General features: G+C 38.9%; 1 protein-coding gene across 2 annotated transcripts; it reads right to left on the minus strand.

The window, feature by feature from the left end:
• Positions 1 to 13,789: 13,789 nt before the first annotated feature.
• On the minus strand, positions 13,790 to 24,140 carry tbx2b (T-box transcription factor 2b). Of its 2 annotated transcripts, none has more exons than XM_035434880.1 (7): positions 23,325 to 24,140; positions 21,995 to 22,262; positions 20,312 to 20,458; positions 18,497 to 18,573; positions 18,090 to 18,259; positions 16,340 to 16,944; positions 13,790 to 15,406 (listed from the first exon to the last, which is right to left on the minus strand). In XM_035434880.1, exons 1-7 carry the CDS (start codon positions 23,684 to 23,686, stop codon positions 14,969 to 14,971), a joined length of 2,067 nt encoding a protein of 688 aa, XP_035290771.1. In that variant the 5' UTR covers positions 23,687 to 24,140; the 3' UTR covers positions 13,790 to 14,968. The 2 variants fall into 2 exon arrangements, with proteins under 2 accessions (XP_035290771.1, XP_035290770.1); XM_035434879.1 differs by having other exon boundaries at positions 18,090 to 18,271.
• Positions 24,141 to 24,229: the final 89 nt, after the last annotated feature.

Consider the following 24,229-nt stretch of genomic DNA (forward strand, 5'->3'; position numbering starts at 1 on the left):
CTGACAAGAAGTGTACAGACTTTTATTACTAAATTCTTCATACGATGTAGTCCAAAGTGTAGCCTTTGCAAGTCCAAGCAAAATAAAACTTTTCTAGATCCAATAGTAAAACCAAACTAAAAGTATAAATAGGCTATGGTCCAGTGTTCTGAGTCGATCTTATCATAATGTGCACAATTAAAAGGTCATCCTAGGGTTAAACAATGCGCCGTTTTAAGTCAATGCGCACCAGCAGCCAAAACGTAATCGCTGAAATAAATGCAGTTATCATAACCTGGTTTGAGATATCGTACTTTTTTGTTTAGTGTATAATTACGCATTACCTTACAAAGTAAAGACAAACATATCACAAATATAAAGGTAATACACCACATTATTACACGTGATTGAAATATCTGACCCTTACCTCCTATGTTGAAGTCTAGTCTCGGTGCAATAGGTATCCTAACGCGTGCACTCTATTCCCCTAAATATAGCAACATGTCTGTTTTGGGGGTCCTCCAACAGGAGATAGTACCTCTCAGTGGTATGTAAGTTGCTGCTATTAAATGGTTGAATTTTTTTATAGGGGTTGAATTGAGCGGGGTTTCTGAAAGTGAATTTAAACCCTCACACCCAGCGTCACGTGGTTCAGCGGTAAGGGGCAGAATAAACGGAACTGTTTTTAAGATGTTATTTGGGCGGGTGTTGTCTTGCAGAGTACCCTACTTGGATGAGAAACACGGCGCAGTGCATTTTCCCGAACAAATAGTAAAAATGTTATTATTATTATTATTACAGTCTCTAAATATTTTTTTTGAAAGGAAAAGTGTGTGCTGTGAAATTTTCTAACTGAATATCACATTTAGAAAACGAGTTGCCTACAGCGCTGGTTCGCAGATAACATTTTATAGTACTTTTTCTATAAGAATGGCCTAATGTTAGCATAATTGCAATACGAACAATTATTACCAATACCAAAGTTTGTTTTATTGACGAACATATTTGTTGACTCAACAACAATTAATGGAGAATCATAATTGTTGTCAATTGAGGTTGGGACATCAACAGGCTTCATAAATAATGTTTTAGGCCTATAGCTATTTGTGTCCGAAAACTTTGAATAACGTTTTAATAAGGATAATATATGTTATGTTTTTGGTTGAATTACATTTACTTCCATGCATAGTAAATACTAAGAACGACATGTTTAAATTATGAAAATCTAAATGACAAATTTAATAGGACTACATTGGAAATAGTAAGGACAGGGAATTAAAAGGTCCGCGTTACTATAGGTCAAAAATTAATTAAGCAAACACATTCTTATTTTTAAAATGTAAATTTAAAGGAAATAAGTTGTAAAATCTTCAATATTACTTTCTTCCTTGCGTTATTTCTCACGATAAATTGGACCATAACCTCTAATTTATTTACGATAATTCTAATTACAAGCAAGTTATTCAATGTGTAATTTCAACCTGATCATAAAGGACTGCCATCCACTCTGTGTCTGTACATAGTGACTAGATCATTACGCGAAACGCAAAGAGAACAATGTCTTAATATATCTTTATACAGAGGGGAGAGTCACCATATGTAACGCTTGATAAATGTATCACAGGCAATAACTTAATGTACAATGCGGCTACCGTGGCTATTTCAGGTTTGTGCACGTGCAATTCAATTCTCTACCACCTCCCAGGCAAGGAGCGGAGCAATGTGATAAACTTTGCGGGAAATATTCCCAAAAAAACTGTTTTTGAGCGAGCCAAGTAAAAATCTGTTCCGGAAGTAATTTTCGAGTATAAGTGTGTATTTTTATTTGCAATAAATCAATAATAATTTCTAAAAGTTATCTGTCCTTGAAAAGTTAGTATGATTTTTGGAGTGTATTCTAGAGGGAATTGGATGCTCGATAAATACATGTATAAATGTATAAATGCAACAGCTGTTATCATCTGTTATCATCGGGCTGCATGGACTTTGGTTTTAATAGCATCCGACTCGATAAAGTTATGAATGTAATTGAAGCGGCTAATGACTACTGACATGTCAAAGCTGTTTGGAATAAAATTTCATAGTGCTATGCTAGTAATTTCAGACTAAATTAGCAAACTCCAAATATTGTTACATTATATAATATATATTATTGATGTTGCATTATATATATATATATATAATGTCCAAGTTCAAGTTCATCACTGGGATTAATGCCAGCCTTCCCAGCTACTTGAATACCACCTGATCAATGTTTTATCTCTGGCAGGAATGACATGTGCCCCATTGTTCGTGTGGCTTGCTTGGCAATTTGGGGAAGTGATGCTAAAGTGCTACTCTCCATATGCAAACGCTTTGCTCCATGGTCGGAGTGTGACCAGTGCGTGTTTCAACTGCTCTTGCACACTGTCAGTTATCTTCTGTGTTAATTGTCCTTTTGGCCTTTCATAAAAATTAAATGAACATTTTGTGTTTTCATTTAATTAATTTAAATTTAGTTTTTTAAAAATGCAACTGTTACTCCCCACACAAACCAGTAACATATCCCTTGCTGTTCCACGTTCTTGGTAAATATTTCCCCCAATGGCAAACTAGTGCTCTCTTGTGATGTGACACTAAGCAAGGTCAAGCTAGTTTAAAAATGTTACATAAACATTAGTTTGATGCTTAGAAGCATGTCATTGGTGCAAAATGGATGATATTATCTACAGGTTCCATAGCACCTGGAGGAGTCCTTTGAAAACCCAGACTGCACTATTGGCTGGTGAGACCCTTTAATTCATTGAAGTATTCACAGATTTAAAGTAATGTGGAAGCTTCTGTGCCTTCATAAGGCAGAAATGCAGATATGTGTATACATGTGTGGACATGACAAAACAGAAGCCTATGACTTACAACAGTTTTTGGTTAGGTTTAGGATTATTCATGTATTTCTGTGATTATTTAGTCTGTGTATACGTTTATTTGTTCATTATTAATTATAGAAAATGTAATCATTAAGTTATAATCTGCTATTTATGAGGAAGACTGATAAAAAATACGGTCATTGGTTGTTTAACAAGCCCCTCACCCTAACACTCCTTATACGGGGTAGAAGGGACAGAATCATTGTAAGGCTCCAATCTCCTTGAAGGTTAAACCTAGGTGTTATTTCAAAGCAAGGAAGGCTATTTGCAGTCAAAATATTATCTTTTCTCTTTTTTTGTTGTTGGAAGTCTCATACAACGCGTGTCAATTTTAAAATTATAAAAGGAATGTATATAAATATGATCGTAAGTGGCTTTAATGAGGTTCTCAGCTCTCCTGCACCGGTGCAGTCCAAAGTGGTCACAGTCTGAAAAGAGAAGAGACATAGAAGTGATTGTGAAAGTTAGCAGTGTCAGGTCAAAGCACTTCCTGCCGCTGATACATCCCCATGCTGGACTGTTGTTCTTTCCTTCCTATTCAGCCAGACAATATTTTTAAAAGGAATTGTGTCTGTAGAGTCTAATTTTCCAAATCATTTTCGTAGTTTTATATATGTGAAAAGGAAGTGTCCTGTTAGGGTTAGTAACGTCATCTCTTCACTTCATGCAGGTTCATTTGAGAAGTGCCCTCATTAATAGTGACTTACAGGCAAGGGTAAATACATACAATAGCAAAGTTACTAGAAGAGGTGAAAGAAATGCAAGTGGAAGCCAATATAGTAATTGAAATGAATGTTCATCATGTATGAAGTCGCATTACATACCTGTTAAAGCAGCTAAAGACTTACCATTAATAACAGCCTGCGTTGCAATCCAAAGAAAAATCAGTTAATTTATGACAGGGTTATTTTGCAATGTTAAATGAATCTAACCATAATTCACTTTGTCCTTAACTTTGAGTTGTTTATATGTCATTTAAAAATATATATTTACACAAAACCGTGAGATTTCGAGTCTCTGAAAACAAGGGAAAATGAATGTAGAGATTGAACAGTACAGACTGTATGTCTGAGTATGTACCATAGCCTATTGTAAACGGACTGTATTTATATAGCGCTTTTATCCAAATGCGCTTTACAATTGATGCCTCTCGTTCACCAGAGCAGTTGGGGGTTAGGTGTCTTGCTCAGGGACACTTCGACACGCCCAGGGCGGGGATCAAACCGACAACCTTCCGACTGCCAGACAACCGCGCTTACCTCCTGAGCTATGCCGCCACGTGCCTATAGTCTATGTGTGACTAGGCCCACCAGCTCCCTGGGCCCATTATCTATCCATCCATCCATCCATCCATCCATCCATTATCTATACCCGCTTATCCTGAGCAGGGTGCTGGAGCCTATCCCAGCGTGCATTGGGCAAGAGGCAGGAACACACCCTGGACAGGCCGCCAATCTAATCACACACACACACACACCATTCACTCGCATTATCTACTGTTAAATAAAAACATTCCCCTGAGGTAAAGGCCTGTGCTCAAATAGTAAGATGTGTATTGCAATAATTACTATACACACTGTTGTCGGTGATTTCATGTTTGAAACTATTTTTCGGTGGTGGAAATTCCAGTGGTCAGAAAGTCAATTTCCTGTCTTGTGTTTCTTCCACCCATGATGTTAGTCAGCTGCTTTCACTAATTATTTCTTCCTCCTGGTTGAAGAATTGCACTAAATAGCAAATCCAGGTGATTGGAAAAAATATTTACCAGGCCAGACTTAGGAAATAGTTGCAGCGCAAAATATTCAGTATATCGCATCTCTGTTTTGGCTGCAGATACCGACACATTAACGACTGATTTACCAAGGCTGGTTCTATTTAAGCAAACAAATAAATCCAACGCCCTCATTCGCGATTTGGCGCTAAGAGACACCCTTAAAAAACATCTCCTTTCCATAGTGTTATGCATCAGAGGATGCATTCGTGCATCTCCACCCTATTCAGCACACAACACCCTGTTTATGAGTTATAGGCTATATCAGCCCAAATTACCTCCTGCTTTCTGGAGTTCTAAAAATTCCCACACAAAGAGGGGAGTCACAATTAATGAATGCTTTAATACATTAGACGGAATACTTAATTGGCCTAATTTTCCATAAACTTTCCATAATTTTAGCATGTTCGCTCCAGGTATACATTTGCACAAACACGTTTGACTATGCATCAAAAGGAAAGTTGCAGAGTGATGTAATCCCGCAAAATACAGCCTAATAGCGAGTCAGTAAATACAATCTAGATGTTGCGACCCAGTAGCAACTGCATTTGAATTGGAAATTCAGTCAAAATTCTTTCTGATCCTGGGAGGACTTTTTTTTTCCCTGAACCTGGATTTTTGGATTTTTCCACCTCTGCTATTTTTTGGTATGTTGCTACACCTCTGTTACTCTGGGAAAGGTCAGACAAAAAGTACACTTTGCCCACACGTCATGCATGCCAAAAGGTCTTAAATCCTGTTTTTAATCTACCTCTCAAGGACAAATTGTAAATATCATGTGATTCATATTATCCATTTAACCTGTTAAACTGCTAGGTAATTTGTGAAATGATGTTGATTGGTCATTTAAGCGTACACCAGCAGTGCCCCACCTAGAATATGAAGCTGTTACCTTATGATCACAAGTTTGTGGAGTCCTGGACTTGGAAACTTACAGTCGAGAAACGAATGACTATTGCACTGATTGCACTTGTGTGAAAGTTAAAGCCAGGCATTGACAAATGGGCCAAACTTTCAATCTGGCCCCCGTGTTCACTCCTCAGTTTCACTGGGTAAATAAGTTATTTCCTCTCAGCCCTCAGAGCTGTTGTGTGCTTGCCGTTCTCTCCCAAAATGGCCGCTCTGAATCAGGTGGATGACACAAACTGGTGGTGGTTGAAGTGAGTCACCAGCCCAACTGTAAACAGCTTTGAAATGCTTGAAAGGGGATGAAAGGATACTGCGTGAATGCAGTCGCACTGTGCTAATCTACAGCACCAAAGACCCGGCTGGTTCAGAGGTAGGTGTGTGTGACATACTGTGGGTTTCTTTACTGTCTTTAGTCAGGCTGGCATTTCTTCCCTCGTTCATCCGAGGGCGATACTGACTTTTGGGTCTTAATGAGTTTCGCGTGGTCTCGGGTTCGTGTTTGAAAAGGAGTCGTCCTGCGCCCGCATAGCAGGAACACCTTTGGTGAACGACAGGCGCGAGGGTGGAGGAGTGCGGGGTGTTCCTGATGCAACGGGGGGAGTCCTCGGTGTGGATGGCGTACACGCGGAGGTGTGCGTGCGTGATTGCACCCTTCGCTGTTTACACACGGCCCAAGCAGGGGACGTGAGAGGGGATCGCGTGTTTATATGAGCGCCAGCTAATTTAGTCTCGGGAGCTCGTGGGTGAAGATCGCTGTCCATCAAGACGGAGACGCCTAGCTTTGGTTTACCTCCAGCGTTCATCCCCCCCCTGTCAGGGGGATGGCTGGGTGCCAGGAGCAAATGATTTCACAGAGGGCCAAATTCATGCCCGGTGCTGATTTGCGCAATGTAAATGTGTTGTGCAAGACTTGAAAGCCTATATTTAAAGCCTCTGAAGTAAATTTCCTTGTCATTTAAGTTTTATTGAATGTAAGTTCTTTTTTTTAAAAAAGAACTGTGGATAATAAAATGTTGCTCTCTTATTATTTCCATTTTTTTGTCATTTTGATTTTCTTCTGCTATCTTCTTCTATCTGTTATTATGGAGTCATTTCAAAATTGTTTTAATGTCATTAGGCTGCGGTTGTGGTTGTAGAAAATTACAACTGTTTGCTAATGTATGAATAGGTCAAATAACTGTCCTTCAAACACATTCAAATTTTTAAAGGTTTATACCAATAGTGTTTAGTTGACAGAGTTGTTTTGCATTTTTGAGTTGTTTTATTTTTGGAGTTATTTTTTAGTGGTTTAGGAGTCGACTGACTTTTAAAGTCAAATAAACAATAATTTAATTTACGTGGCTCTATTCTGAAATACATTGTTACATTATAAGAAAAAATATAATTGGATTAATGTATAAATACACTGCTTGTTTTACATGGCGAGTAAAATATGAATAAAAAACTAGATTTAACTGTGGCACATCTGGAGTTAGTACATATCTGTATAAATAGCAGCAAAACAATAAAATGGAAACAAATTTTTGTCTTAATAATGACGCTTTGTGTTTCCCCCAAAAACTTTTTCCCAGTGTAAAGCGGTGTTAAAAATGTCTTTGCCTCCTTTTTATGAGTTTTTAGTTTTTATTGGTTTATTTTCCAAAGGGGGTTATTGTGCCACCTAGTGATAAGTCACGGTACTTCAGCCCCTGAACATGCCAGTTTACATTTTATTCCATTGACATCCTCGTTGTGATTACGATAGAGAAATGCTAATGCTACTACCACTACTGCTGCCACTGTTATTACTACTGCTGCAGCTATTACTGCCACTACTACTGTCAGTACTACTATTACCACTACTACTCCTACTCCTACTACTACTACTACTGCTAATAATAATAATGTAATCATCATCACAATCATGATAGTTAATATATTTATATTCATAATTGTCTATACCATTTCAATCTTATATCCTCATCATAATTCCATTTCAGACTATTGATATGACTGTATCAAATGCAGTCAAGTTAATTCCCTGGGCCAGCTTTGCTGAGGACTAATATTTTTTACATCTGTATGATTATAATAATATGTTCATTGGAAATGGAGACCTGCTTATTGTGCGCCAGTCCATGTAAGTGCAAAGTAATTTGCATATTGGGAAGTTGTGTAAACTCCTGTGCTGTGACATTTCTTTGTCTACTCAGAAATATTGAAAATAATTGCTAATATAGTCCCCCAAGTGGAAGAACATACAAAATAAAAAAATAAAAATCCAAGCACTTCATCTGCAGAAAAAATATTCTCAAACCCTTATTTTTTGGTTTGGCTATATCACACTGGAGAAAGGCACCAACAAATGTTGGCAACATGTGGATACAAATGGAAGCAGCATACACAGGTGCAATATATTTTCAATCAAGCCCCCAAGTGGTTGTGAATTTAGGTGTGTTGCCATGGGGATTAATTTGGTATTGAGCTGGAAACCATGGTTACATTTTCATCATTGCAGGTTTCATTTTCGTTTGGTATTTGGTCTGGTCCAAAGCTGCATGCTGCCCATGGGAGGACACAGAATTGGGCACTTATGTTTCCTTGCAGCTACCTTTAGATAGGACCTACATTAGATTAATTACCACCACACTGGTCTGCTACAAGGCTGCTGTGTATCCAAGGTTACCAATGAATCCCTGTTTCCAGCAGGGGGCAGTAGCTCTCCTATTTCAAATCCCCCATTTAGATCTCACATGTTGGGAGATTTTGACAACAGCCCACCCCCCTCCCCCACAACTGTCAGCACTCTTATGGAAATATAACAATTTGTTTACATTTATAGAGGAAATATATCCAGCCACCATAGTCAACACTACTGATCCCTATAGAGAGCATGGAATAGTATCAGAACAGGCTTCCCAAGTTCAATGCTACAGGTTTCATATGTTACATGTTCGTATTATTTGGGTTTGGTTGCTGCCTCCATCACATTGCATTTTTAAAAATCTGGATAAAAGAACTTTTATAATCCTTTTTCACAAATATAAATATTTAAACTGATAAACTGATTCAGATGTACACAAGCAATGCCTTGAATTGTGTGGCAGTAAAAAAAATTAGGTAAAGATTTGTTGGTTCTCCTCAGATATTTCAATAAAGTCTGTGCGAGAAATCAATTTTTTGTATTAATTTGTTAATTGGTCACTTCTTATGATCCAAACATATAAACAAATAAAATATTTCAAATGGTGATTAGATTGAATGCCTGTGACATTATTTTGATTATCTGTAAATCGTATCAATGCAGAACATTTTCTATATTTTGAAAGTTTTTTTTATCATCAATAGATCTAATGAAAATCTTAGATTAAGATTCTTCATTTTTATGTTTTGAATAGCAGAAATGATTGACATAAACATTATACAGTGGTTTCTTTACATTTCTACAAGATGGCCTTACACAGGTTTTTATTAAAATACCAAACAATGAAATTTTACTTGTCTGCTACTTCATTCTTTGAATGTTTTATATCTACATGGATTGAACTACTGTAACAATATTTTGATTGTTTGTACATGAAATTGAGTCTTTAAAAATATTCAGAACTAACATTAAAGTGCATTTTATACTATGATCAGCATTAATTACATTTGTACATAATGTAATCCAGACAGGTAATATTAGGTGTGTGTGTGTGTGATTTTTTTTTGTTCTGTCAGTGTGTGCTTTGTTATGAAGAACATAAAGATCAAACTACCGTCTGAAAGCAAAAGGTAAGTGTTTGCCAACTGGACATGAACAGGGTAGATTTGTCAAATGTACAATTCATTAAATAGGTTTTGTTTTAATTAGTGCTTTCAAAACGCCATGTTCTCTGGGTGTGTGGCTTCATTCAGCATTCCATATTTGGTAGACATCCATGCATGTAAATCGTATTGAACTAAGCGTACGGTGTAGTAATTCTATATATGATCACGAAGGAAAATGTTTCGTGAATGTGACGAATGATGAGCGCTGCATTCGTTTCTTAGCGTTTTGTTATATATTTTCCCGTTGCCTACAAAACGATATGTGGTCATAATAAATCACGAATATCAGTCTCCCCTCTGAAAAGCGGAGGTGGCGTTAAGCTATTTTGCATGAAGCTAGAAACCACAATGTCGGTATTTCAATCGGTGAATTGGCATCACATTTGAAAGTTTCATTTAATCCGCAGCTGTGAACTTACCGTCGGATCAAATTTCGATGATCTTCAACATTCTTAACTTCTTAATAAGCATTAGAAAACATAATAATAATAATGATAATAAAAAATAAAAAATAAATAATAATAATAATTATTATTATTATTATTATTATTATTATCATTATCATTATTATTATTATTATTATTATTGTGTAGATTCTTTTTCCAACGTACTTGTATTGAACTACATTTTTAAGTGTCAACCGGTCTGGTTTGTGCATTATGTGTTCATCCATTTATCATATAGCCGACCGCAGCCATCTGTTAACAGATATCAATGCAGAATTTTTGGAGATGACAGTGCGTATTTCCGTGCAATACATTAGCATTTGATATAAATGTATTGGTTTTTAAACAAATAATTGATTGTCCATTTAAATATGTCGCTACGTGCACCATTAATTCCAGTGTGATACGGGCTATGTTGCCTTGCAAAGAGAATTCAAATAGCGTATTATAACTACTCCGTCAGTAGCCTGTCAATCTGTATTATTGAGAGAGCTCGTATGTATAGTAGGCCTACTTGATATACACAGTCTTGAACGTTACGCCGTTAAAAGTGTGGTATATCGACGTGGCCTTTTTACCCCTGTACAATTACAAATCATTAGTCAGTATCTATGAGGCCGCCATTGGAGCCTATTGATCGATCATTGACTGATTGTTTTAGACAAATAGTTTTTTCTCCGGGAGAGCAGGAGGTCGAGCCCCTCGCTCTGTTAATTGGAGATAACAGAGTGTAACAATGGCCCCTTAATAAAACGAGAGTTTTGTGATTATCGTAGGAGAAAGAAGAGAAAAGAAAGAAGGAGGGGGCTCTCTAATTAGGAGCTGCAGCTCTCGGGATCTCCCTCAGCCTTTGTAAGCGGGTGTGGGGAGGCTGTGTGGCCGGCAGGCAGGCGACAGGCGCCGGTCCCTGGACAAAGGGCTGTCTGCGGCCAGAGTGGCTAGGCGTCCAAGCGCCCATCCTCCGGAACTTCCCTGCCGCGGCGCTTAACCCTTTCGCTATGACAGTGCTATTTTTCTCGGGTCCCAAGCAAAAGTCCCTCTCTCTCTCTCTCTGTCTGTCTCTCGCTCTCCCCCCTCTCTCTCTTGTAAAAGGGTCGTTGGTCGTTGAGCGAAAAGAACAGAGATTGTGAGCAATAACTGCATGTAATCTGAGCTACGTAGAAATAATTTGTAGACAACATAAACCGTACCTCTCATCTAGTGTCCAGTACGCCAAGGTTCCTCACCGAAAGCAAAACAAAACATTTAATGACTCTTCCAAAGATGAAAGTTGGGTAAAATTGGCTCAGCTTAGCTGTTCAATTTTAAATCAGCAGATCTAAAAACTGATTTTTAAATATTTCAAAAGAGCTCATTATTATTCATTGTTTCTCATTGGAATGTTCAACTCGTTGTAGGCTAGTCTGTATGATCTTGACACAGTTATGATTCGGTTATAGGCTAAGGTGATCATCATTTTTATTGGCTTTATTAAGATGACCCCGGTCACGTCAATAAACAGCGCCGTAGGTTATAGATCCATATTGAAGCTCATATAGTAACCAAGGATATTTACCTATGCTAATTTTGGTCTAATTGAAAGTGCGACACGTGAATGTGGCGGAGTTCGGTTTAACTTATCGGCTTTCTCTGACCATAAAAACGCCATGAACGTATTCTGTGAATTAAATGCATCGCCATATAGGCTAGAGTTGGCCTTGAAACGTTTCTCGCGTTTTGATAGACAGTCACAGAAAGGGCAAAAGAATGGAGTTGTTGAAAAACACTGAAAGGTGGGGAGTAGGGACTTCCGTACCATACACCACGCTTCTAAAAATACCTTAAACTACTATTCTTTTTCTATATATAACCGGAGATAGATAGCCTACTACCGGACGGCAGCAGACTGGAAACCCAGATTTATGTTTATCACTAAGAATTCTAAAAGAAAGCCTCCTGGTGAAATGCCTTATTGTGATGGCGACTGTGTCGAATTCAAACCAAGTATAGCACACAATGAGCAGTATACACAATACTATTATTATTATTATTATTATTATTTGTTGTTGTTGTTGTTGTTGTTGTTGCTGTTATTGATTATGAAGACGCGTCACTTGAAATTGAACTATTGAAGCATGGAAAATGTATGGTACCACAGAAAGTTTGATGTTTGCTGTAACAGCTCGGTATTAATTTTCCAAGGTCTTGCAACAGCAAAAAATAAAAAATAAAATAAAATAAAAAAATAATAAAATATATATATAGCTTATGCACTGTTTGTATGTTTGGGTGCTTATAGGTTAGCCAATGTATCTTTGAAGTGATAAAGTATTGCCAGAGCGGAGCGATTAAGTTTCATCCTGTGGGTGAAAAGCGGTTTGGCCTTCTCTTCATATTAGATATTTTAGTTACTTACACAATACGTCGTTTAAATGAAACCAAATTATTTTACAAGTAATGGCAGACAGTAGCACAGTCTGGAAACTGTCCGCCTATGGCCAAAGCTATTGGCCTACCTCAGCCATAGCAAGCCAAAATTAATAATCCGAACTGGTATATTCATACAAATTTACCGACAAGGAAATTAAATTCTTTATAAGAAATAAAAGTAGGTCTATTTATACAACAACGTTTTATTGTTTGCTATCCAGCTGACTTTTGGTTAGAAGAAGAAGAAGAAGAAGTTTGTACTGTAGCTTATGAATTATCCATACTGGCTTCTTCAGTTTTAATAGTAACAAAATAGGCCTATATGTCCATTGTATATTTTACGTTCAAATACAGATTAATCTCTCTGTTTTGAAAACTACAAACTTTTTAGAATACATGTAATTATTGTACTGAACTAACCTGTATTAAAATGAGAACTTCTCATGAATTTTACATCTGACAGTGGCCTGTGTTTGGTAGATATTTTCCGGCAAAATTAATTATCTGTTGGTTGCTTAAGCCAGCAAACGTTTTATGTTAATTGTTTTGCCCTATCTGCTGCGAGTTAAAAAAAATAATAATAATAACAACACAACAACCGATTGTAAAAACTATGAAGGTACGACAAAAGCACTGTGTCTTGAAAGTTGGGTCAACACATATCCCTGAAAATGTGACGGCAGAGGGCGCAGTACCTCTGCTTTCGGGTAATTCTTGGTTGAACTATATGGAGTGTGTGCATCTTCCTCATGAACATTGCCATATATTTGAGTATTAGCCTACAGTTCAAAATATAAAATATATGTCAGTAGATATAAATCATATAATGGAATGTTGGCTTTCTGTTTGTTTTTCATCGATTAAACAGTTGCAAATCGCAATGTAGACTTGAGTCATCTTTTTGAGTGTTCTTGTTCTCACACTTGAAAATACCTTTGATTTATTTATGTTGTATGTTTGTTTAGGCGACTTCAGTGGCGCTGGGAATCGAAGTAATAATTCATTTTACAGTTACTGACTTAACGAAGTTGAATTTTGGCAAAATGTTAAAGCCTATAAGCATTACTTGGTGTAGTATAGTCTCAAAGTGACTTTTAAGTAAACATTCAAGCAGGTGTCAGGATTATATTTAGCACGTTTTTGCATATTTTTCGTGTAATATGCGAAAGTATGAAAGCATGCATAGCACACGTTAATGAAAATTATTTGAGATGTTTCATTCAAATTTCAGGAACTATTTTAAGGTAGTGGTCTTTTAAGCCTCTGACCCATGTTTTTCGTTTTAGCTTAATCTCACTCAAATTTTGCCAGACTGCAGACTTTGACACAAAGCAGCAATGCTTAAAAAATTCCTTTGAACATAACCCCAATCCTCCATAATTGGAAATTTCATTTCACGTCGCATTTTCGATTTGCCTCAGGTGTAAATGAACACGAGAGGGCAGATAACAAAACGGAGACTGAAGTTCGAGACCATTTTTCATTTCGCTTGAATCCTGTAGACTACTTTAACCGTCAATAACAAATTTGACACGTTATGAATAAAATAACATGCTTATAGCATAATGATACAAACAACATTTTAACACATTGTTTTTTTATTGAAAGTGTGAGAGAATTCAACAAAACATTTGAAATTACCCGAATAACCAGCATAAATGAGATACGTTTAAATCTTGCGCCCACACTGAGGAGGAACTTAGCAAATCTCTTCTCTGCGAGAGTGAAAAAACCTGAGGGCTTCCTGCCGTTGTGTGTAGCTGTATATTATTAGGTGGTCAGTTGGGGGCTTTAGTAACGTGGTGAGTGTCGTCGGCGAATGAACAGCTATGCAAGGATGGCACACGCTTCCTTCACAGGCAGGACAAATAAGCATCACAGATATTGAGACACTGTCTGTTTCAAACCAACAAGCGCAAAATGGTTTTCATTTACAATATACGTTCATGTAAAATCGAAAACAAAAAGGAAAATAAATGCAACGTGTTAAAATCTAAGTAGTATGTACACGCCAATGTACAGCTTTGAATAAATTAATAGCCATTTGCATATTCTTGGATCCTTATACCTTATTTACAGAATTACTTTTCTTTTAATTACATAAATAATTCAAATACAATTGTCCGTCATATTACAAGCGATCGATCATCCACAGCTGTTTCAGAGACCAGTTCTCACGACGGAACGTTTCAGTTTCCATCCCTTTTGAAATGTATTTTTGGATGTAGCTTTTTTACTATCTATGAACAACCTTGCTTTATGCTGCGCCTTAAATATACTTCCTCCATGGACCAAATTGACTCCAATTTTTATAAATGAAATTAAATCATGTTTTCTCCTCTGGTTTTCTAAATACCATTTGATATTTGTGTCAGTTTCCCGTTCGCTATGACCTCCTGGAAATTTCATGGAGATGGGTTCTAATACCAATTCACTTTTCACGGCGTTATAGCATGGCAGCCGTCCTTAAATCTTCACAACTTCACTTAGTATAGGTTCAAGTTTTAGCCACTAGAACACAATGGTTATTACAAGCGCGAGACGTTCTCGTTGTCCTTTTGAATATCAATGAAATATCTGTAACCATTTTGAGGGTTTTAACCCTTGAATAGCCACCTGTGGCAAAGCCTGTGTTTCAGGTCCATCACGTCTTCACCCTAGCGTGTCATATAGTCTGCAGCGTGCTGTACAAAATCAGTTACGAAATGATTAGAATATTTCAAACCAGGTGAATGGATAGAATCTGATGGCGCCCTTGGTCACTTTGGGGAGTCATTGGATGGAGAGGTCTCCCTCTGGCTTTCGAGCCCACTGACCAATCTTTGAATGTTCTGGAGTTCATTGATGGACTCTTTCAAAGATGTTTTGGGTGAACCGGTTCTCTGGCTAGGCCGCGCTTTGTGGTTGTGAGGCTCGGGCACGGGGCTAGTCTCCCTGCTTCCCGATTTCGATGACTCGGACCCCGGAGCCAAACTGCTGGGCAGTCCGGTAGTGAGCAGGTTTGTGCTTTGAGGAATAGACACGGGGATCTGATAAGGGTTGAATCGGAGCCTGGGCCGAGAGCTGTTGAGGAAGGGATTTCTGGAGAGTGAAGTCGCAGCGCTGCTGGTTGGGAGGGCGGAGGCGGCTGCGGCAGCGGCGGCCATATAGGTGTATGGATACGGGAACAGCCCCCCGAAGGTCGGCATTGGAATGCCCTGCAATGAAAAACGGATGCGTTAAAGGCCAAAAATGATGTGCCATTAAAAAAAAACATCTCCATGTCTAGTTAAGGACAAGGCATTTTGTGTTACTTTTTACACTAGCTGTGTAAGTCGCTCTGGATAAGAGCGTCTGCTAAGTGCCTGTAACGTAAAAAGGTCTCCCATTGTAAATTATATATTGGTAACACAAAAGCAGTAACGCAAAAACACAGTAATAACATTTTTGAGAGTATATAAATATATGTGCGAGATTAGTTCTAGTATTCATCTAGTACTCGTTCTAGTTTTAGTTTAAGAATTGCATAGGTTGCCAAACACATTATCTAATTATTTGCTAGGCATGTAATTCAGTGAAGCCATACTTTGTTCATTCGCAGTTTCGGCATTACCATTACTGTTTTAGACAGTTTTAGCAGAACAAATTCTTTGTGATATACAGGCTGTACTAGGTGAATATATATGGGGAGAATGCGCCTGAATTATAATTAGGTTTCTGACCTTGCATTGTAAAATACCGGTATAAAAACATTCACATAAACTCTATAGGCTATTCATCATATCCTAAAAATACTGTAAATATTCATAATACATGTGTCACTTTTATATTAATTTCAAACTTATTTGCATATTTCCACAAACTCAGAAGTTCACGTTTTTAAAGAGATGGAGATTTGCCACCACAATGCTGAAAACGCTCAAAATATAGAGGTTAATATTAAGTGACGGTTTCCTATTAGTCATCTCTCAAACAAAACAGTACACTTGCACTAACCTAAAAAGGGATCATTACAAATATTGTGAGATTATGTTGTGATTTTTTTTATACCTAGCAGGGCCTATAGGGTTGTTGGTATATATATATATATATATTGACTTAAAATGAATAGCCACATTCGTGAAATGCACAGAGGGGATTAACGCGCTTACCTGAGAGGCGAGCATATGCTGGGACAGGTGAAACGGGAAAGGGTTCGGGGTGCCCGCACTTTGGGCAGACAGACTTCCGTTCTCCAGTCCACTGGCTCCGGAAACGGAGGCCAACAGATGTCCCATGCCCATAGTGGAGAACGCTCCGGGGGCCATCGCGAACTGTCCCGGGTGGATAAACAGAGGCTGCCCGGCGTTCAAAGGGTTAAAAAACTGCTGACTGTGCAGACCAGATAGGGCTAAACTCTGCAGGTGTCCCGTGCTGAAGTGAGAGGGACTCTCGGTCTGCACCATCAGCGGAGAGAACCCTTCCTTGCTCGCGCTCAGGCCTCCGCAGTCTGTGTCTGCCTTGGAAGACTCGGTCTCTTTCCTGTGCCTATTTTCCGACTTGTCCTTTTCGAGATTTCTGATGCTGAATATAGAGTCGTTATCTTTCTTTGAATTCGGATAGTCGCCCTTCTTATCGGGGCTAGGCTTGTCCTTCACTCTGTCCTCGCATCTGAGGCTGAAGGGAGAGGGTGTCTCGGGGCCGGGGCTGCTCGCTCCGACGGAGCGCTCCTCCTGCGGATCAAGTTCCTGGTCGCTGTCGTTGCAGGTTTTCTCGTCTGTCGATCGATACAATTGCGAATTACGTGCTGATTAATGCATGTAACATTCCATAGGTGCACACACTGTGTCAACGCATTCTAACTTCACAGACATATATCTAGCATGAAATGAAACGATAAGCTTAAATTAATTGTTAAAACAATCAAAATCACACCAGCCACATTAGCGTAAAATGCCCATAGGTCTACAAGTACGAATAGCCTAATGATTCGTCGTAAGCAGGAGGTTTTTTTAGTCACGTCTGCCTCCGAATGTCACTAAATCGGCTCATTGACTGAATAATTTAAGTTTTTGAGTTATTTGAAAAGGTTACAATCATTTAAGGACCGTGACTTTTTAAAGCAAAGCATGTTGCTTGTTTTAGTGTATTTAAGGGCAGGGGGAATTAGATGGACTCCGATTGAGCTCAGGCCGTCAGATGCTCCTGCACGCTACATGTGTGCTGGAGACCAAAGGCAGGTGGTGGCACTGAACCGCGGCTCCATACCGAGGAGGCCGGCAGGCTAGAAGGCGCATTGAACCAAACAGCAGTAATTTCCTCCCATCATATCGTGCTCGGATTATATATTATGTATGCTTTGACCTGTGAGATCACGCGCAAAGCTCTAATGCAGGGCGCGCGGATTTATTCCCCATCTTGCCTCCTATTTCCACGTTCAGGGACGCTTGTCTACTCTCTAACCATTGTTCAGATGACTGACCAGGTCGGTGTCCAGGCGGTCTAACGAACTAACACCAAAAGCCTACAGCCTGACTCAATATCAGTGCAAGGTTTCGTCCGTGACAATAAATAAGCCAGTGAATATGAAAATGACAATAAAATAAATTTCCGTTTATTTCTTGCTTAATGGTAATATATCTAAATGTGGCAAAAGAATAGCCTGCTTACTTAATTTAAAACTTTGTTTAAAATAGGGAAAATGTGATAAAAACAACAAGGCATCGGCGTGTGATTTACTCGAGGCATTGTTCACATCGGCTAGCTGAGTATGAGTACGCTTGAAAACCTCAGTTAATATAATGTAAACTAAAATATGTAGCGAAGCCTAACGCTGGAATGGTCGAGCCTCTGGCGATAAGAGAGTCCACCAATGGCATGCAACGTAATAGATAAATGGTGAGATCGTGAATTGCCATATACCTCTGCTGGTTCTGTTGAGCCTCAATGGGCTGGTTACGGGTCCGAGCGGCGAATGCACAGAATCCCTGCCGATCGTGGGTTCACAGGAAGAGGCGTCGGAGTCCCCGCCGTCTCGATCCACTTTGCATTGATCCTCATACATGCGCAGCGACGGTAGGGTTAACTGCTTCCTGAAGGGAGAACTGAAATTAATTTATTGCATCTGTATTTCAAAGAAGGGATTTTAGGCATCACATGGTACGTAAATTAAATTGCTTACATTTAATAAAATAGCCTATCATATATGCAGTTTAAGCCATTGTTGCAATAGTTCTACAATGACGGACTTACACATTTACATATAGCCTTCACAGATCATACGCTCGTATTACTTGTTAACTGTATCAGTTGTTTAACCATAACAATACCTCTTTTCTCTTCGTCCATTTCCCGTGTCTCTGAACCCTTTCGCAAAAGGATTGTTATCAATTTTCAGCTGTGTGATCTAAAGAGAGGCACAGAAATGGCTTTAGTCGTTGCGCAACATGTAGCAACCCTTGTCAAAAATATTGCATTAATCTTATTATCTGATCACATGGCATCACTTATGAGACTATTTCCATCGCTCTGAATTATTATTATTAGTAGTAGTCGTAGTAGTATTATGTGTGAGAAATTAGAGTTAAGGTTTTTAGATAACCAAGTAAATATCAATTAAATGCACGTTTATAAAAATACACGTTACAAGAAATAATGACTACAAAAGATCATTGTGGTATTTAGAAAATCATTCTATAGCATAGAAAATAACTTGTTTAACACCCGATTGATTTATTTTAAATTAGGCCACGGTAATAGCCTACATTATTAATGGACTCTTAATGATAGGAAGTTATTTTTCACTGCCCCCGTGAGGATATTCGGCGACTAAACATGGCTGTGTTAGATATATCGTTATTCCTTTCTAATACATGAAGGGAGGGATGGAGATACGAGCCTGAAGTATTGTGCTGGCGATACTGAATAATCAATTATTAATTACGTGCCTGGAATTTTTGTTCACGCAAGTTTAATATTTTGATGGCCTAATGGCAGTGACTGTGGTATAACCTGCAGCCAAATGACTATTACGATCTATAGCCTTATCACTTTACAGGCAAAACGACCTACCTACAGTGGTCATAATATCGGTCTAATTATAGATAACATGCACAAAGCGTTATGCGTTATGTTAAAGTTGCTTTGTCTCTTTCAGGTCTACCCTCGGTGTTTTGAAATACCGCGTCTGTGAATCAGTGGCGTAGGCCTAACGTCGTGCTCGTGCTATGCGTAACCGAATTGTTACGCTTAGATTGTGGTGCTTCGGGGTAGTTGCTTGCGGACATGGCTGGTGTGCCTAAGTGCCTTCTAATCGATTGTGACTCTTTGCCATAAACTTTACGATACCAACAGGCCCGCCAGGCCCCTTCGGACATGGACGTCAATTAGCATCAGCGGGCAAGGGAAGGGTGCGCGAGGGAGAATTAGAGGGGAACAAAAAATAAATAGACCCCGAGAATATAGGAATTGCTGGCACGTTCCTCTAACCAAAAATATCCTACTTAATTTCACTGCTAGCAGGGTACGTTGGGTGACAAGACAAATTGGACAGAGATATGACCTTTCATAACATTTTCCTTGCCTTGCAATTGGCATTGCGAAATTAGCGTTCGTACCATATTATATGAACTCCTTCAACATGAATGTTTGCTCAATTAATATTTCTCTTCAAATATGGGCCTCCCTTTTCGGTAAGGAAAAATAATAACGCGAACTAACTATAGCACTAGACGTGCCACAGCTAGACGTAAAAAAATCCTTTGTATTGTTATTAGAAATTCCCTTTAATTGCGTTTATTTGCTTTTTGATAACTAATAATGCGGATGTTTTACGACAACAGTTGCCAGATAGATAAACGACCTACTGTGCACCAGCGACCATAACCAGAAGAAAAATACATGTATTAAAAGGTCACAAGTCTATCTCACTCTGCATTACCAGGAATACTTCTGAGAGTGAGGTGCTCTTTCAAGTCAGCCTTACCGAATGTTCACCCCAGATAATTTCATTTGAAATCAAAGGGAGATGTACTTTCAAAAGTATATCATTTTAAAACAAGAAATGATGATGCGATAGCAAATAGAGAAGCCTCGCTGTGCTGCGGTGTCAAAGACGTAGGCCTTCACAAGCATTAGCAACTTACCTTATCGTTTTGATAGGCAGTGACGGCAATGAAGTCCGTCTCCGGGAACACGTAAGTCCTGAAAGTGCTGTAGGGGAGCTTCAGAATGTCGTTGGCCCTCACGATGTGAAATCTGGGTTGATATTTGTGCATCGAATTCAAAATAGTCTGCAAGCAAACGACAAATCTCGTCAGGCTCAATTTTAATTTTCTAATATGTCAATACACTTAGGTATGCCACTTTATCCCTTAGGCTACATAGTAATTGTTCACTTGCATGTCACAAGATTATTATTATTATTATTATTATTATTATTATTATTATTATTACTACTACTACTACTACTACTACAGTAACTTAAATATTTACATTATGATTCGATTCAGTGCCTTTGCCAGACTGGGGTCAATGAAAATATTAATTTTAATGGGAAAATATAAATTAGCTTAATTTCTCGTGTTAGTGGCGTTGAAATGAAAGCTAAGTAATATTTTATAACATGAAAATGTTTCTTGCAAGCGTTCTGTTTGTGATCAATATGAAACATCGCATATGTGGAAAAAAACTTGTTGCGAGTCATTACGTTGTACAAAGGCGGTGATTCATGAACGCTATAAAGCACGTTCCTGTTCTGAAAGATTGGTTTAGATTGGATTGTATGGTGGTGGTGCAATTGTACGTTGGTACTCAATTGGTATGCCGCCCCTGGTTTGTTTTTCTGTTTAATGCTGGAGATAGTCCAGCAACGTGTAGCCTTTTCTGCTTTCAGTTTTAACGACGGGGCCTAAACCGTTTCTCTTTCCTTCTTCTCATTATAAATTGCACTTGTAAAGACAGTGAAAACACTCTAGGGTTGTCCACACATTTCTCCCGGCTGCCTAAGTCATCCCGTTGGAGAGAGGAGATCTAACCAGACGTCAAAGGTCGCAATGAGAGGCTCGCCCACTCATTACAGCGAGACTCAGAGTCTGCCCCATCTCCTTGACCTGATTCCTTCCACTTTACCTAATCCCAAACTCGGTCTACGTGTTTCACACGAAACCACTCCGTGAAGCTTAAAGCTCTTTATTGCAAACCAGCCAATACTGGAACTATGCATTCAGGCCTCTGTGACTATACAATTGTAAGGACCCTTAAGCCTATTTGAAAAAAGCATTAAGTTGTCGCTTGCATAACCCTATAGTTTGTGCAGCAACGAAAGATAATATAAAACCAGCAAAGCGTGCATGTACTTATTTCCCTTGATTCTGTTTTTTTTTTTTTTTTACGTTATTTTGGAGAGTGCTGATTGTGTTGTTTGCAGAGCACACGTTAACAGAAAAATATAGGCTATTTATTTGGCTAACAAAATGATCATTTGAAAAAGGCCATGGCTCTACCAAAATCAAGATGTAGGCAAAAACACTCCCAGACCTGTATTTAATTTCATTAACACATAGATGGTAATACCCCCCACCATTGGTAGATGACTATTATATTCTATGTTTGTTTCCATTGTCTCAACAAATCCATTTAATTAGTCGGCACCCTGTATCAAAACATTTTATTGACTAATTGCATAAATTATATTTTATCTTTTGTTGTAATACACTGATAACTGCTGCTAAAAAGATCGCCAAAGCCTGCATTCTAAAATGTATCGACATTGTTTTTTTACATTTATTATTTGGAAATCTTATTTTTGACTAACAAAAAATACTTACAAATCCATGCTTGTCGGAGATATTGTTCGTCAATTTGAGTTTATGAAAAGCAACAGGCTTCGCCATCCACTGTTCTCCTGTGGCCGGGCTGTCCGGGTGGATGTACATTCGCTTAGGCATCTCTGGGTCAGCTTTCCCGGCTACCATCCAACGAGAATTATGGAACTTGTACCGGCAGTCGTCGGCGGCGACTATATCCATCAATAAGATATACTTGGCCTTTTTATCAAGACCATTTACTCGAACTTTAAAGGGAGGGAACATTCGCCTGAAAAAACAAACAAGAGAGGGAATTAACAATATGAATTTTATTTAATGCCGCCAATTTGAAGTCAGAGCCGCACACTCACCACCGCACGCGGGCATTTATGTTTATTGTCGTTCTTCACTGTGCGCCTTAAATGCACATCTAATTTGAAATAAAATAAATACGCATAGCTAAAATACCCTTTTGTCGTCTAGTATAAATGATTTCAGATTTGCACCGTATATTTGCTTTGTGTTCAAGATTTAAAAAACAGTGAAATAATTCATTTTTGAGTACACTCCGGCTAAGCCGTACGTTTAGACTGAATGTTTGCATTATATACCAAGCCTATTAAAACACGTAAATACCATTTTCTATAGCTATATTTATGGTATTGATCTGTCGCCTAAATCGCAATGTTAGGCTATTTTTAAGTGACATTTACAAAATAACTGTCAGAGTACAGTAGGCTAGATGGTTTGATCCACATTTGTGGGTTACATTACTGGACATTTCCCCTCAATAATATTCACAGCCTGTTAATTCAAGACCAAGGACCAAGAACATTTCAAGTGCATATTTTTCAGCAATGTAAAATGCTGAGTTACAACGGGCTTGCTCGTAGATTTTATGGGGATTCCTGACCCAAATAATGTTTAAAAGCGGACATATCGTAAGTGGAACGATTTCCATTCTCCTTGTCAAACTTACGGTAAATTGCGTTGTGCCAAAATATAAAAATAAAAATATAAATCAGAACGCAATAATTGTGTTGCTATCGTTTGATATCACATCAGCCTACATGTTGTTATAATTATAATTCTGCATAACCAGTCTTTGAAATAGTCTATTTTTATATGAACTACAATACGAAATCTCAGATGAGGCAACACTACGTAGCGAGGCCTCCCTGGTAAATATTAGTGTTCTTATCTGCAGTTTTTAGTTTGATTCACGCTCATATTACCGTTTTGCTAAATCAAATATATAGGGTTCGTTGCCTGTTAAGTAGTCTACGGACTACTCCGTGTGTCTAATGACCGTATTTTACAAGGAAATAGGCGAATAAATGCATACCCTTACCTTCCAGATTTCGTAATGACCATTTCGGTTCCTATTTTGTGAAATTGGTCCCACAGATCCTTGGCTTCCAGGGTGACTTTTGGGTCGTCTTCCACCTCTTCCTCCGGCTCCAAGCTCTTGAGTGTACGGAGATGAGCCGCCTGGTGGTGATGCCCTAAAGCCGCGTGCAGCCCAGCTTCCGCAGCTCCGCTAAGAGCATGGTCCGCTAATGGCTTGGTGAGAGCGCCGGGTGGGAGCGTCAGTGTCGGGAAGAAAGACGGCTGAGCGGCGGCTAGGAAGGCTGACATGGGGAAGTCGGCCGCCCGATGAGCGTGGAAGGGGTGATAAGCCATGCCAGTCCCTGTGAAAACTGGATCTCTCATCGGTGCATCCAAAAAACGATGTGAAATTAATATGCTCTGTAATGTTTTCCCCAAAAAGAAGTATGTATCCGGGCGAATAAATGCTTGGTCTTCTTGAAGTGAAGTCGACTGCGGTGCCAAGGACGAAAAGGAGGGTGTTCAAGAAACGTTCTCTGCTACCAAAAAATAGGAGTTGCTTAAATTCTCCCGGCAATGATGCTTCCTCGGAGTCCCGTAATATTACCAGTCAAATAGACGGCATCGGCTGTTTAGAGTCAGATCTAGGGCTTCCTTGTTCTCCAAAAATCGCTTTCAGAAAAATAAGATCACTCTTAAAATGGAGATGCGAGGATAATCGACACGGAGTTGAAATTGTTAGATCTTGCCCTGTTCACTGAAGAACTGTGACTCTCTCACATGTCCTTCCTGCTCTGATCCCAGCACTAATGAACCAAGCCCCCCTTGATTGCTGATTTTACGCTTTCTGGACCAATTGTGGGCCTCTATAGGCGTGGTTTTGACAACTCCGGCCAAGTCGAGACGGGAGGGGGTTGGGGGGACGAC

This window comes from Anguilla anguilla, chromosome 9 (assembly GCF_013347855.1).
Source record: "Anguilla anguilla isolate fAngAng1 chromosome 9, fAngAng1.pri, whole genome shotgun sequence".
NCBI lineage: Eukaryota > Metazoa > Chordata > Actinopteri > Anguilliformes > Anguillidae > Anguilla > Anguilla anguilla.